The 16642-nt window shown below is 37.0% G+C and overlaps 2 protein-coding genes across 2 annotated transcripts in view; both read left to right on the forward strand.

Moving 5' to 3' along the window:
- Window positions 1-10094, forward strand: part of DDX4 (DEAD-box helicase 4) — a 69222-nt gene extending 59128 nt beyond the window's left edge. The window contains exons 18-22 of the mRNA XM_073802125.1: window positions 1211-1356; window positions 6433-6532; window positions 7689-7959; window positions 8428-8538; window positions 9207-10094. Of these exons, the coding sequence (XP_073658226.1) occupies window positions 1211-1356; window positions 6433-6532; window positions 7689-7959; window positions 8428-8538; window positions 9207-9293 (715 nt within the window). The 3' untranslated portion in view covers window positions 9294-10094. The remainder of the gene's footprint in view (window positions 1-1210; window positions 1357-6432; window positions 6533-7688; window positions 7960-8427; window positions 8539-9206) is intronic.
- Window positions 10095-13596: 3502 nt separating this feature from the next.
- Window positions 13597-16642, forward strand: part of IL31RA (interleukin 31 receptor A) — a 58772-nt gene continuing 55726 nt past the window's right edge. Inside the window, 1 exon segment of the mRNA XM_019929159.2 lies at window positions 13597-13900. Coding sequence (XP_019784718.1) covers window positions 13597-13900 — 304 coding nt within the window.

The following is a 16642-nucleotide window of genomic DNA, read 5'->3' on the forward strand; positions in this document are numbered from 1 at the left end:
TCTTTATACACCCAGTGCCTTGTACCATGTATGCCTGACACGAGGCACTCAGAATATGTTTTCATGAGTGTAAAGGATGATTGACAATTAAGATTTGCAGATGATCTCAAGGTTTGAGAGGGTTCTTGTCTCTAGAGGTAGTATATCAACAGTGTTTTTCTTTTATGGTAAGAGAGCAGATGAAGAGAGAGAAGCAGCAGTGATTTATTAAGATTATGGATTTACTGAGTTTGAACTATTTTCTTGATATGCTAGGAGGTGGCTAGAAAGGGACTGCTTTTGGCACTGCTACATAGGAGAGTATATACATGACTGCTACATGACCTTCCCTTTTTTTCCTTCCAAACTTGCTCTGTAATTGGCAATTCCCCTTCTCCCTACTCCATGTTCCTGGGTGATCTAGAGCAGGGCTTCTTAATTGTGTGCTGTCAGTGAGTTGTGTGTGTGTGAAGATGCTGATACCCCCAACCTTTGAGGTGAGCCTCCACAACTTGGTGTGGCCCTGGCCCCTAGTCTCTTCACATCATCACATTTTTTTGCCCAATTATGCTGTACAAATATTATCATTTTCTATGTTTGTCATGTTACAAAAAGCACTGACTTAAGATCTGGTTTGCTTCTAATACTTCATTTGAAGTATACTAATTTGACAACTAATATTTTTAGGAAACAACTCCTAGAAATAACATACATGAAAGCAATGAATGAAAAACAGAATTTCTGTTGTAGGGTTACATTTTAATTTTTAATAAAAAAATTCCTGCTTGTAGTCTGATACTTAGCATACTTTTTTTTATTGTTATATACACGTTTTATATAGTTTTGTATGGTGAGCACATCCACTTGAAATTACTTATCCGTAATTTGACACAGACTTTTTCACTAGTAGTTGTTAAGTATTTTGCAAAATCTTAACATTTAATACTGATATTTGAATGTACTTGGATGTACATTGGATGTACTGATATTTGAATGTACTTGGTACTGGTATTTGAATGTACAAAGTACTGATATTTGAATGTACTTGGATGTACATCTAAGTACTTGGATGATGTAAGTATCCACCTTCTCTTATTATAGCTGTTATAATCTGGCTTATTAATATTGAGGTAACACTTGCAGGAATTCAGTAAATATTATGAGTATTAATGGAAGAGGATAAGTTAAGGAATACTCTCTTGTCTTTCTTTCTTGTCTCTTGTCTTTCAAGGTTGGCTGGGGAGTTTTTAAAGTCGAATTATTTGTTTGTTGCTGTTGGACAAGTGGGTGGAGCATGTAGAGATGTTCAGCAGACCATTCTCCAAGTTGGCCAGTACTCAAAAAGAGAAAAACTTGTCGAAATTCTACGAAACATAGGTACCTTACATTGATATAATTATCTTTTGTTATGATTTTGATTTTTACAATAATGACTTCTGGAAATGACTTTAAACATTATTTGGCATAAGTTAAATAAATAAGTTTTCACTGTTTCCTCTTTCTCTAAAGCTCTTTTTCTTATGATTCGATATTTTGGATAAATGATGTAGCAGTATAATCCTTTCTCCTCCATAAATGTTAAAAATAGGAAGAATTTGAGACTTTGTTTGAACAGTGTTTGACAAAAAACTATTCCAGCAGAAATACGTATTTTCTTGTTTTAGAAAATAGAAAGGAAGAGTAACATATCTACATCAAGCTCTGTTTACTCCACTAAAAGTGAAATCTTTGTTGTATTTCTACTTCCCAGTTTCTGCTCTCTAAGGCTTCCTGTATTCATAGTTCAAAGAATTTTGGAGATAGAAGGGACTTTAAAGCTCTAGTTCTGTTCCTTCACAATGTTGATGAGAAATCTATCTCTTTACCCTCAAAAAAATTTTTTTTCAATAGAAAGTTGTATTTCTTTGATTGAGATAGCTTTAGTTTGTGCCTTGAAATAAAATTTTCTAATATGGCCTTTTTTTTTTTTTACTTTGCATGGAAATGTCATGCCATATATCCTAGTATTTTACATATTTTTGTTCATATAATTTATCTCTTTTTCTAATTGTTAACTTAAATCTGCTAGCTTTCCTCTTCTGCCTTTAAAATGTGTAGGTTTCATTATTTCATAGTAGTGTACCATCTGCCTTTTTCATAATTTTAAATGAACAGGTGTCAAAGATTTTGTTGAGCTCATTAATTACAAAGGGAGCTAGTAAGATGTTACAGCCAATTCTAAGGAGAATTGAAAAAACACATTTATGTTTATTTATTTTTAGTTTTTTGGCTGTGTTGGGTCTTAGTTGAGGCATGCAGGATCTTTCATTGTGGCACGTGAGCTTCTCTTTAGCGTGCGGGTCTTTTCTTCTCTAGTTGTGGCGTGCGAGCTCCAGAGCACATGGGCTCTGTAGTTTGCGGCATGTGGGCTCTCTCATTGAGGCGCATGGGCTCGGTAGTTGTGGTGCGCAGGCTTAGTTGCCCCACGGCATATGGGCTCTTAGTTCCCCGACCAGGGATCGAACCTGTGTCCCCTGCATTGGAAGGCGGATTCTTTACCACTGGACCACCAGGGAAGTCCCCAGAGAATACATTTATGTATAGGATATCAGGAAAGCGAAGATGGATTTACAAATAGATGCAAAAGTGGTCAGTATCCACAAAGCAATAATCAATTACATTTGAGGGAAAATTTTCATTTGTATTTTTATTGATAAGAATCATTTGCATTGCTCTCAGTTGCAATAGAGGTATAAAAAAATAAAAGACAGTAAAAGACACAGACAACCCTGAAGGGTGTGCTCATCAGTGATCATCTTTGCTCTTTTCTTGAAAAACAAACACACAAATGGTTTATATTTCTTGGTCACTGTTACTCCAAGTGTAGTCTCAACCACTTATGTTAATTATTTTAACTGTAGTAACTTCTATTTCAGAGAGTAAACTAGAGGCAGGGATGGACAGTTGAGAGATGTCATACACAAACATTGTAGCTGACTGCCAGAGCTCATGAACTTTCTATACCACACATATATCTTTCTACACCACACATATTCTTTTACACTTAAAGTAGCAAAATTGAGTAGGTTCTTTTTTTTTTTTTTTTTTTTTTTTTTGCGGTATGCGGGCCTCTCACTGTTGCGGCCTCTCCCGTTGCGGAGCACAGGCTCTGGACGCGCAGGCTCAGCGGCCACGGCTCACGGGCCTAGCCGCTCCGTGGCATGTGGGATCTTCCCGGACCGGGGCACGAACCTGCGTCTCCTGCATCGGCAGGCAGACTCTCAACCACTGTGCCACCAAGGGAAGCCCGAGTAGGTTCATTAATATGACTCAAAGATATTGCCTCTCTATAGTATATGAAAAATAACAAGCAAAAGGATATAAACTTATGTTTAGTAATTAATGTTTGAGAATTCTATCCTATATTCAGTGATTATTGAGTTAATTAACTCAATATAGTCTAATATTTTAAGTTATCTAAAGCCAAAGATCTTGGAAATTATCTTTCAGATGACAGTATACAAAACGGTAGATAGTGTTGAATAGTCAGTTTAGTTGAACACAGATTTACATTTTCATACACTTAAACAAAACATTATGGAGAATGTTAGTTATTTTGACTGGCAAATCTCTATACATTAAGAAAAACCCAAGTAAAATAAGATACATGTTTGTTTTCTACTTAACACTGATAAATTCGAGAAAATACATTTGTATTTTTAAAACCAAGTAAGTTAGTCTTGTTTACCAAAGATTTCACTTAATTATGGGAACTTGGAATCTTAAAATATTTCTGCTTTAGCTCCTATAGGAAGAATTTTTTTTTTAAGTTTAATATAGTTAAAGTATTATGAGTCAATTTCTTTATTTTCCAGGAATTTTAGGAGTATTTATCTCTATAAATTCTCTAATTTATCTCTGTAAACCAATCAGAATTGAGCTCCTTTAAGAGACTTTATAATTTGTTAATACTCTCCATAGAGTATTAACATAATGCTTATACATAGTGGTGGGTAAAGCCCTTTCTGAATTATAGGTACATAAAGAGCTTATAGCTTCATTTCTACCACTTCAGCCACAGGTAAAGAGTAAACACAGAAATACAAAAAATGGCAATCTAACTACCAAAGCTAGAATTCTTTTTAGATTCTTAATTGATTTTAGTTCACAATGGACTAATAGTCAAAAAAGGCTAACAAGATGAATTGTCTATTATTTTTCACGCAACAAAATACGTAACTATAATTCATTAATCCATTTACAAAGATCACCAGGTGGTCTGCTTATAAAACTAAATTTGCATTATTGCTGCCACCAAAGGGGTATAGCTTATTGTCTGAAGGAGAAAAAATACCAAATCAGTAGAGGAAAAAAACTAGAGAAGTGTCAGGGGAGTTAAATTTTTATTACCATTTGGGATTCACACTGGGAACCAAGAAAAGATGAAATCGAGGCTTTAAGCTGCACAGTAGTATTAGGTAACTGACTATCAAATTTATCAGTTTTGGCATTGGGCATCTTGTTGGATTGAAAGGTAATTTTTGATAAAACATAAAATCATTACTCTCTGATAAATAAAATGACTATGTCTCAAGGATATAACTCATTTATTACTGTAAGAATCAGTTGCTCTATTGATTTCCCACCTGGTTGTCTAATAGATATCTGTGATTTATTGATAATTAAATATCACCCCTAAACCTTCCTTTCTTACAGTCCTCCTATCTCACTTAGTGTTTGTTCCATTCTTCCAGTTGCTCAGACACAAAATCTGAGGCATCCTTGAGTTCTTTCTCCAGTGTGCACATCTGATCTGTTAGCAAAATCCTCTTGTTTCTATCTAGCATCAAAGTATATCAGAACCGGGCTTCCCTGGTGGAGCAGTGGTTGAGAGTCTGCCTGCCGATGCAGGGGACGCGGATTCATGCCCCGGTCTGGGAAGATCCCACATGCCGCAGAGCGGCTGGGCCCGTGAGTCATGACCGCTGAGCCTGCGTGTCCGGAGCCTGTGCTTCGCAACGGAAGAGGCCACAACAGTGAGAGGCCCGCGTACCGCAAAAAAAAAATAATAATAAAATAAAAATAAAAAGTATATCAGAACCCATCAGCTGCTCAGTTAAAACAAAGATCAGATCTTTCCACTTCTCTTCTCCAAACCCAGTGGCTTCCCTTCTCAAAGTAAAGATCTTTCAATGGTTTTCAAGGCCCTTCATGATATGGCCTCCATTACCCCTCTGTCTTCAAATCCTACTGCTCTCCCTTGCTCACCCTATTCCAGGCACCCTTTGCTCGTTACTATTCCCCACACATAGCAGACATGGTTCTGCCTCATTGCCTTTGTTCTTGATGTTCCCTCTGCCTAGAACATAAAAACCACATGGGGACCTCTTTTCTGTTTGTTTTTTTTTTCTTTGAGCACACCAAGAACACCCATACCTTAGATCGATCCTTTATATTTGTTCTTACCCTCTGGCTTGTAATACTGTTTCCTCGGGTATCTGAATGGTTCACTTATTTTAGTAATATCTCTACTCAGATGTCATCTAATTAGAGAGGGTACATCCGTCCACTTGGGCCCTTTATTCTGCTGATTTTTTTTCCTTTTTAGACTTAATGCATAATATTTGTTATTTGCCTCCCCACAGTGAGTGCAGGGGCTTTGTTTTATTGCTGTGTTTTCAACACCTAGAATAGTTACTGGCATCTACTAGGCACTAAATATTTGTTGAATAAGTGAAGCCAGCTCATAGGAAGATGGGGGAGTGGGATTATGAAATGTAATACCTTCTTACTTTAAGGCTATAAATATCTTTCCTCTCTAACATTTTATAGAAAAGTTCCTTGTGTGGAAATGTCTCTGGCTCATGCTTGAATTTCAGCCAATTAAGTACTTATAAAATAACAAGTAAATATTTTTTAATGCGTTAAGGCCCTGGGATAATTTTCTGTATATATAAGATACTTTGGGGATTAAGGGGTTTGAATTAAGAGATAATGTTGGAACATGGAATATTGTAGAGTTTGTCAGCCCTGGGTTGGATGCCATTATTATGAATACCTCTGGTAGTCAAGGTAGAATAAAAGATTCTATGATCTTGGGAAGTAAAGAACAAAAGCATTTATTTATAGAGAGGGAAACGAAGGGCCTGAGACAAAATTGTGGAACTGTTAAGAGTTGGCAGGTAGATATCATTTATCTTTCCCTAAGTCTCTACTTCTTGGTTGGCTTAGGAAGTCAAAGGGCAAGCTGATTTTTTTTTTTTTTTTAGTCCTAAAGTAGGAAAAAGTCCTTGTCTCTCCATCTTTGACATTCATCCATTCAGGAAATATTTGAGTTACTATTACCTATTAGGCCTCAGTCTAGGTGCTAGGAATACAGTGGTGGATGAGACAGTTTCCTACTCACCCTACCCTTTTCTTTTCTTTTCCTAATTTTGTAGTTTGAATGTTAATCATTGTTTCATTGTCTTGTAGGAGATGAAAGAACTATGGTCTTTGTTGAAACGAAGAAAAAAGCAGATTTTATTGCCACTTTTCTTTGTCAAGAAAAAATATCAACAACAAGTATTCATGGGTGAGTAGATTGATATGATTTCCTAGTAAGGAGGTAACTTCTGTTTGTCATTTGTTAAGAAATGTCAGTATATTTAACTCGTATAAAATCCTAGAATTAAGATCTCAAGATCTAAACTGTTATTCTTCATCTTCATTTTAAGTTTTTATAAGAACCAAGTGGCGGGGATGGGCGAGTTAAAGGTGTGTCTTAGACTTCTTATTATGAGAATTGGTAACTTCTCAAGACATCTATTTAAAAGGCTCTTTGATAGTTAGAGCTAGGTGTTTCTTCAGCTGAATCTAATCTTTCTGATTAATCAGTGAATATATAGAATTCAGAGATTATGCTCTTTAAAAAGCAGCAATTTTTTTTTAACTGCTCAATCGACAGTACTGTATTATTCTCCATCTGAAAAAAAAACCACTAAGAATTAAATAAGAAAAGTTTCAAGACAAACGTTAAAAGGCACTCAACTATGTGGAATTGGCCTCGCCTCTGCAGGTTGTTTGGGTACATCCTTGATATGACAAAACTTGTCACACTCTTCCACGTTCTTAAATGTTGGTAAAGGGGCTAGACTAGAAAATGACATTCATAGTTGCCAAAATCTTTCTCATACATCAGGGCATGCCAACGACCCCACTTCTTCTCAGGTAAGAGCACCACCTCCACCTTGGTCCTCTTTCGGGGGCTGGACTCCACCTCTCTCTCCGCCATGTTGAGCCCCGCTCGGAACCACTGCGGCTCCCAGCGCTGCGGCGGCGGAACCTCTCGGGCCCCCGGCCCCCACCCACACTCAAAAAGCAGCAATTTTTGAGGTGGCATTCTGATCAAGTAGTATATTTTTTGTCAAGACTAGAAAGAGATTATTAATAGGTAAGATTTGATGTTTGTCATATTTGAGTTTGTATTTTGGCTCTGTGTATTAGCTGTCACCTTACCTCATCTGCAAATAGGGTTAATTGTCCTAACCTCAAAGTATTATTATGAGAATCAAACTAAATTATGACTTGAAAGGAATTAGTATAATACTTGGTATGTAAGAAGTAGACATTAATGTTAAATGTTGCTGTTTTTTACTGTTATTAAAAAGAAATTTGTGTCGAACTTCAATGTTTCTTTTAAATAATTTTCTTAAGTGCTGTCCTAATACATACTTTTATCTTCTTTCAAGTGATCGAGAACAGAGAGAGAGAGAACAAGCCCTTGGAGATTTCCGCTGTGGAAAGTGCCTAGCTCTTGTTGCTACTTCAGTAGCTGCCCGAGGGCTGGATATTGAAAATGTTCAGCATGTTATCAATTTTGATCTCCCTTCTACCATTGATGAATATGTTCATCGAATTGGGCGTACTGGTCGTTGTGGAAATACTGGCAGAGCTATTTCCTTTTTTGATCCTGAATCTGATGGCCATTTAGCACAGCCTCTAGTGAAAGTACTGTCAGATGTAAGTTTTTAATTTTTTTTTAAATTTTATTTATTTATTTATTTATTTATTTATGGCTGTGTTGGGCCTGTGTTTCTGTGCGAGGGCTTTCTCTAGTTGCGGCAAGTGGGGACCACTCTTCAGTGCGGTGCACGGGCCTCTCACTATCATGGCCTCTCTTGTTGCGGAGCACAGGCTCCAGACGTGCAGGCTCAGTAATTGTGGCTCACGGACCTAGTTGCTCCGTGGCATGCGGGATCTTCCCAGACCAGGGCTCGAACCCTTGTCCCCTGCATTGGCAGGCAGATTCTCAACCACTGTGCCACAAGGGAAGCCCCAGTTTTTAATTTTTAAAACTGAATGGATAGTGTTCTTACCTTGTCATTGAAAGCGGACATTTTATATATATGTATTTTAAGGAAAAGTAAACTGTGCCAATCTTTGAGACTTTATGCATGTTGTATATGAAGTTAATTTTTTCTTTTAAAGGCTCAACAGGATGTTCCTGCATGGTTGGAAGAAATTGCCTTTAGTATATATGTTACTGGCTTCAGTGGTAGTACAAGAGGAAATATGTTTGTATCAATTGATACTAGAAAGGTAAGTTGAAGGGAAAAATTTAGAACTTGGCTTTTAGTTATTCTTTGTAAATGTTGTGCTATTGTGAAGTAACTATAACATTCAGTAATTTACCTATTCCATTATTTTCATACCTGGAAGAATAATAGTTCTCTAAAAGTTTTATATACATATTATATAGTTTTGGTTTTAAAGGTGAGTTTGAGATTTATGCTCAGATACCTTCCTTTCCCAATTCTGCTGGCATTTTAAATTCTAATTTGGGATCTTCTGAGATTTTTGTAGGAATTCTTTATTTTTTGAATTCTGACCACATTATTAAGTAAGAAAATAATAGAGATATGTGGTTGCATATCTCTTCTGTTGTCAGTTTATAGGCAACATCATTTTTATACAGAAACAATGAGCATACTAATCATTAAATATTTATGCTTATTCATTGAAGTGAAGAGCTTTGTTTTTCCACTTGCCAAAACTACTGGCTTAAAGTTTTCTTGAAATCCTCTGTGCATTTAGACTTTCCAGGTTTATACGTACCGTTTTTCAAATGGATTGGAGTCAGTTGGAATGAAATTTTTTATATATTTGGGGAAGACATGGTGGAAAGCTTGAGTCTCAGTCTAGGCAGTGTAACTTTAAAGCTACATTAAAATTAAATGTTTGTTTCTTTTTTTTTTTTCTTTTTAAAGAATTACCAGGGCAAGAGCTCTTTGAACACAGCACGGTTTTCTTCTTCACAAGCTCCTAATCCAGTAGATGATGAGTCATGGGATTAAAGCTAAAACAACCTTCAAGTTTGTGGTACAGTTTTGATGCGGAGATGAAAATAGTTTTGATTTTTGATTTTTTTAATAGAAGTATGAAACCTGACACTCTTGTTTCTCCTGTCTTCTGTTCTTACTCCCACCCTTAAAAAGACATCCTTGCTGACTAGTTATGTGAAATGCTAAAAGTTACAACGTTGCAGTTACTGATACAAATGGTGTTAACTGGAAAGATTAAAGCATTCTAAATGTCTTGCTTATTTTTATTGTATTCTTCAGGGGTTTTAGACATATTTTATGTCTAAATGCCATGTCTTAGTATAGTGTTTATTGATCCTATAACAAACAGGACAAACGATACACTTTTGGTTAAAAATTATTGGGTCCTATTTTTACTTAAAAGGAGCCTTTAAACAGTAGTGAGTCACTGAAATATAATGACATGATTTTCATGACAAATAGACAAGCTTTTAAAAGTAATTTTGATTTTATATCATCAGATATGTGATGAACATAGTTAAATGTTTGCAATGTGAGCTCTGTACTCAATGATACAACTGTTTGTAGTTATACTATATAGACATTCCTTGAAAATAAAGGATGAAACTCTTTTCCCCCTAAGTTTTCCAACAGCACTTTTAATTTTTCTTGTTACAGGTCATAGTTCTCAACTCCTGTCTTTTGAAATTTTATTGAGTCTTGTGAAACCAATGAAGTGAACAAAAAGTCATATAAGTTGAATATAATATACATTAATACACAGATGTAATAATGAATGTCATTCTTTGAACTCAAACTATATCAATAAAAAACATTGCTGTTCACTGTTACAATTTTTTGATATTTTAATATTGAGGGAAAGTACTCTGTTTTTTTCATTTACCGTTATATATCTTAAACTTACTATGTCTAGAATGTAAGAAATTCTTAATAAATCATTAAATGAGTAAGCCAAAACATTAGGACATAAAACAAGTGAGATGTAAATATTTAGGGGGACAAAAATAATCAGTTTCAAATGTATGTTTTTATCGCTTAAAATATCCAAAGCAACATTTCCCCAACATATATGTCTTGTTATAGGAATTTGGTTAATAAATGAGGCATCACATATGAAAAGAGGAATGGAATATTCAACAGATTCTGTTGGGATAACTAGTTAGATGCCTATAACTAGTTATATGCCCATGACATATTAAAAATAAGCCCTATGTGAATTACATAAAAAATTACAACTACAGAAAAATACAGTTAAATATTAAACCTTTGAATTGGGAATGAGAGTTGACATTAAGCTCAAAGGACAGAAATCATGATGGAAACAACAAACAGATTTGATCACAAAAGAATTAGTTGCTTATGTAAAAAGGTTAAACAGTAGACAAGGAAAAGTATTACTGTGACTACAGTGGATTATCAGTGTATAGTTATTTATATGTGGATATTTAGGAATTCTATTAGATCAATGCGCAAAGAACAGACAACTCAAAAAGGGAGGTTCAATTTTAAAAAACATGGGACAGGAATTCCCTTGTGGTCCAGTGGTTAGGACTCTGTGCTTTCACTGCCAGGGGCCTGGATTTGATCCCTGGTCAGGGGAGCTAAGATCCCACAAGCTGGAAGAAAGAAAAAAAAGGGGAAATATTTAACTTGTACTGTTAATCTCACTTCTGGGAAAGGCTAATTTCCAGTTTGTTTTGTTTACAAAGAGCATTTATAAGTCATTTCTTTTTTTTTTTTTTTTTTTCATTTCCTCAAAGAGCTTCTTGGTCATAGCCTGATTGCCTTAAAACTTTTTTGAATTTGCTTGATTTGTCAGATTTACCATAATAGCATTACTGAAACAAATGTAAAAAGAGAAAGAAAATCATACATGATCCTACCATCATTATAAACCAACTGTAAATGTCCCAGTGTTCAATTACTTTCCTCATTTCTAGGTATAGATTTGAATAATTTCTTTTAAAAATATCAGAGTAATGGATACACATATGACTAGAAAAAAAATCAAAGTAATGGATACACATATGACTAGAAAATAAAATTCTATAGAAAGATTAATAATAGAAAGCAATATTCTGCTGCCTCTCCCTTTCTTTTTTTTTTTTTTTTTTTTTGCGGTACACGGGCCTCTCACTGTTGTGGCCTCTCCCGTTGCGGAGCACAGGCTCCGGACGCGCAGGCTCAGCGGCCATGGCTCACGGGCCCAGCCGCTCCACGGCATGTGGGATCTTCCCGGACCAGGGCACGAACCCATGTCCTCTGCATCGGCAGGCGGACTTTCAACCACTGCGCCACCAGGGAAGCCTGCCTCTGCCTTTCTAAATTGCTCTTCCACATCCCACAAATACCTTTAATCATTTACAATGGTTGCCATCACATCTTTTGTTTTTGTCTCACCAAGTTTAGACTTCTATTGACTTTGTGTGTGATAGATAAAGATCACTCACCTCACTCTTACTTCCTTGGTAACTTTATTACGTTTTTCAAGTTTTATTGAGATATAATTGTTATACATCACTATATAAGCTGAAGGTGCATAATGAGCATAATGGTTTGGCTTATACTGTATTGTGAAATGATTACTGCAGTAATCATCTTATATAGTATATAAAATAAGAAAGCAAAAGAAGAAAAAAAATCGTAACTTTAATATAGTTAGAAGTACACTTTGTGAGATGATTGATAAAGGCACCCTTTTCCTTCCCTCTATTTCTGTTTTTATATTACAGCATCTGTAAACTATACATTTACATTTCCAAAGTTAATATTTGCATTCTATTCTATAACAAAAAGTCTCCCTTGTTATATCTACAGGTTGATTCTAAAATTGGAAATCAATAGACAAGGTTTACATTATACAAGTATTGTTCTCTGAATGGGCCAGTTAACATAGTCTGATTATCTTTACTATTTTTACAATTTTGTCACCTCTGTGTTTCAAGGGAGAATTATTATAATTATTATAAATGCCAGGGTCAAGTGAAAATTGATCAAAACCATTTCACATACCAGTTTGCTTTAACCTTGGGCCATACTCTTAGAGCAATTTATTTACCCTGTAGTTTGATTGTCTTTCTTTTTTCTTGTTGGGAGAAGAAACATGCCCTTTTCATCATATTATTACCTTTCTGGGTTCAAAGTTAGTATTGTCTGGAAGCTATATCCTCAAATATGTTGGTGGTGTTAACTTTTATGAATGGACATTTTAATTTTGGCGAGTACTTGGTGTGCTTTGCAGATCCCTGGGAGTGTGTTGTATTTCTTTGATAATTTTTCCTAAGCTTTCTCTGTTCTTTCTTTATGGAACTTCTATTAATTTTGCTAGAACTGCAAAATTAATCTCTAAATGTCCTATCGTTCATGTTTTTTCATCTTTTTGCTTATGTTCTGGTAGAATACTTACCATCTTTAAACGCGTTTAAAACATTTTTAGCAATTTTATTTCCAATCTTACTTCGTTTTTCTAAATGTTGCTTAATAATGAATGTTCTGCTTTACTAATACTTGTTTAATCCTTGTAATTTAACCTGAGAAATCTTTTTTTTTTTTGCATCAAGCATTTGTTTTCCTGCTGCTTGGCATCAGAAATCTTAAGCCTTTATCAACTTCTAAGTATATTGAATGCTGGCTTTAGTCAAATTCAGTAATCTCTTCATTTTTGTGCATTTCCCCCCAACCCCTAGAGTCTAGTGCCCTCTCCTCTCTCTCTAACTCTGTTCATCAAGGCCTCCTCTCAAGAGAAGGGATAAGTTGAGATGTGAATAATAAAGCTTAGATTTCCTTCTATTGAATTCTTTGCATTTTAAGAAGTCAAAGGTTCTGGCCTGAAGTGGGAAGCTCAAAATGTGGAATAGCTGTACCAGTGAAGGGATAAAGATGAAGAATGGTCCTGATTTCGTACTGGGTACATGACTTACTGCATCTGTCTGTTAGGGTCTTGGGGTAGAATAGTCCTCGTTTTCTGATTTAACTTTTCAGCATTGATAACATTTCATCATAGGGCAGCAGCATAAGTTTACCCTCCCACATTTCCCCTAGCTTTACACTTTGAGCTGTTTTTATAATCTCTTTATTGGTCCCCTAATTCGGGAGAAGACAGCTCTTCATGTTGTTTGGTTTGTGTGCTCTTTATAGATTTTTAAATATGTTTAAAATGGCACTATTAAAATTTCAGCCACACAACAGCGTGCATGATGCTGTGGTCGACAGGGGTTGTCTGTGTTCAATGTCGGCTTTAGATTTCCCCGCTGTATCCCACGCAGAACAGGAAACCTAGTACCTCCTTTGTAAAAGTCCAGAATGGACTCGTATTATGTCCCAGGGTGCTGGTGGTGAGATAAGGCGCTCGTTTTACGATCCGGCCAGCAGAGAGCCAAGCCTCGGCGGCCAGACGGCTGTGTGCGGCCGTGGCCACCTCGAAGCAGCCAGTGCTGGAAAGCAGCTTCGTCAGCATCCCGCCTCCGGCTTGTGGAGGCGGCCCCCGGGGGCGGCCCTGACCTGGTGGTCCTTCCTCTCCCGGACCTGGCAGCGTTCTCTCCGCGGCCTCGGCTGGGGAATGCCAACTAGTACTGGGGGCGTGGGGCGGCAGGGGCCTTCCCCCCGGGGCGGAGCCGGAGGTTGGCCTCAAGGGATCTGAGGGACTGCGATGAGCAGCTGTTAGGAAGGCGTCCCTGCCGCCGGGAGCTCCGGCTGACCAAGTCCAGGTGAGTGTGGGGCGTGCGCGCGTGGTGGGCTGGCACCGCGGGGCTTTCCTCCGGCCTTCCCTTTAGAATCGCAGCTCCTAAATCACTTTGGACCGCGTAGGTTATCGACCCAAGTTTTACTTCAAATCTCGGGGGATTTATCAACCTATGTAAAACCCATTCGTAGACCCAGCGAAAGGCCCCAGAACCGAAGATTAAATGACTCCTGCTTTAGAGACAGTTGGTGGTGCCCCGAGGAATTCCTCGTGAAGAGAGAATGGGGGTGGGTGGGTGTGGGTTGGAGTGGGGGAAACAGCAGGGTTAGTGTGCTGAAACACTGCGGAGGCTGGAAATTGTGGTGAGCAAATGATTTGTCTTAGAGCTTGGGGTCTGGCGATTCAGGTTAATCCTTTAAGCGACTCATTACTTGTTTTACTGTAATTTAGGAGACTGCCAAATTATCAGCGTAGGGCATTGAAATCTTTTCTATGGGGGATTTTGCATGTGAGAATTCCTTGAAAGATTTTTTTCTGCTGTCAGTATTTTCTGGATTTGGAGTCTCATGTGTTTGTAGAATTCTTTTTCAGCATTCAGGAACAAAACCCAACTTTTTCTCCCCTTCTTTGTATATGAACTTGTTAATTCTCCTAAAGTCTTGGCTATATCTATTTAACCTGATTTTCTCCTTAGTTTTGGGAGGGGGTTACCATGTGGGGGGTAAATTCTCAACAGAGGTAAGAGCAGTTTAAAATACTCAAAAACTTGTATGTGTAGGATGAGAAGCTCCTGTGTGACAAGGTAGGTATGATGCTTTATTATAAAGAACTGGTTGGAGTAACCTTAACACTGGCTTTAATGTTGACTTGGTGTTGCCTAGCACTATCAGTGATCTGCTTTATGCCTCAGTTTGCTTTTATGTAAAAGAAAGACAGTAACTGGATTTTTCTTCATTTGGTGTTCACCCAATGAAGATGCACACAGTCAGTGCATGCAGTTACAATAAAATACTTTTAAAGAGGCAGCTTTGTGTAAGAATGCAGGGTATCATAGCCAAATGCTGGTGCACTTGTATTTTTATGTTCATATTCTAATATTGAATTAGCTGATATATCTTTTTAAAAAATTTTTTTAAAAAATTTATTTTTTGGCTGCGTTGGGTCTTCGTTGCAGCATGTGGGCTACTCTTTGTTGCAGTGTGCGGGCTTCTCATTGCGGTGGCTTCTCGTTGCAGAGCACGGGCTCTAGGTGCATGGGCTTCAGTAGTTGTGGTGCACGGGCTCAGTAGTTGTGGCTCACGTCAGTAGTTGTGGCGCATGGGCTTACTTGCTCTGCCACATGTGGGGTCTTCCCAGACCAGGGATCGAACCCATGTCCCCTGCATTGGCAGGCAGATTCTTAACCACTGCGCCACCAGGGAAGTCCCTAGCTGATATATCAACGTTCAATAAATAGTTGATTCTCGAGAAATATGTCAAAGATCACATATGCAACTATAGTGCTTGAATTGCTTATAAATATCACAGGGGCATGAGTGACGCTTGTTAATTGACTATTTCTGCATCTTACTATATATCTCATCTATCGATTGTTTCATCAGTCATAGGATGCTCCACCACCGGAGCATCTACAGATACTAATCAACTAATGCATTTGTACCAGTTAAATGCAGTGCAGGTTCTGACAATTTTAACATGTTTGTTCTTCAGCTGAATTATCTTACTATATTACTAGTCATGGGGGATGGTGGAAAGTTTGGATTCAGTCATTTATTTCAATTCTGTAGACAGAATTACTGCTGCTATAGTGCAACAAAGTTAAAACCAGCATTTGAAGTACAGAATGTTTTGGTGCCAAAATAAGTACAGTTTATCATAATATGGATATTATGAATGAAATATGTAGAGAGAATGATGCTAATCACATATTTAAAATAAGTAGTAACAGTCTTCTTGTAGTTTTCTCTGTATATAATTGGGTAGGAAAGTGAACCCTACTCAAGTCAGAAGACTCAGATTGACCTAAGTTTGAACCCGAGCTCAACATCTTACTATTTGTGTGCTTTGGGACAGGTTAACTTTTTAATCTGTTTATTTGAAATAAGATTTTCATATTATAAAATGCACAGATATTTAGTGTATGGCTTAAATTTTTACCTACATATACTTAAAACCATTGTGTGAATCAAGGTGGGTAACATTTCTATCACCTTCTTGTCCCTTTGCACTCAACTCCCTTGCCCAGAGGTAACCTCTATACTGATTTTTATAACCATAAATTATATTTGTTCCTGAATTCTATATAAATGGAATCATAGAGTATGCTCTCTTTTGTGTTTGGTTTTGTTTAGGATAGTATTTGTGAGATTCATCCATGTTGTGTGTATCAGTAGGTCTCTTTTATTGTGTGGTGTTCTGTCATGTGAATATACTATAAATTGTTTTTCCAATTTCTTGTTGATGAGCATTTGAGTTGTTCCCAGTTTTTAACTACTATAAATAAAGCTTCTGTGAGTATTCTACTACAAGTCTTTTGGTGAACACAGCCCTCAGTTCTCTTAGGCATGTACCTAGGAGTGGAATTGCTGGATCATGGGGTAGGTATGTGTTTAACTTTATTAGAAACAGACAAAGAGTTTTCCAAAATGGTTGAATCATTTATTATAGCTACCAGCATTGT

Source organism: Tursiops truncatus, chromosome 3, assembly GCF_011762595.2.
Source record: "Tursiops truncatus isolate mTurTru1 chromosome 3, mTurTru1.mat.Y, whole genome shotgun sequence".
In the NCBI taxonomy this organism is placed as follows: Eukaryota; Metazoa; Chordata; class Mammalia; order Artiodactyla; family Delphinidae; genus Tursiops; species Tursiops truncatus.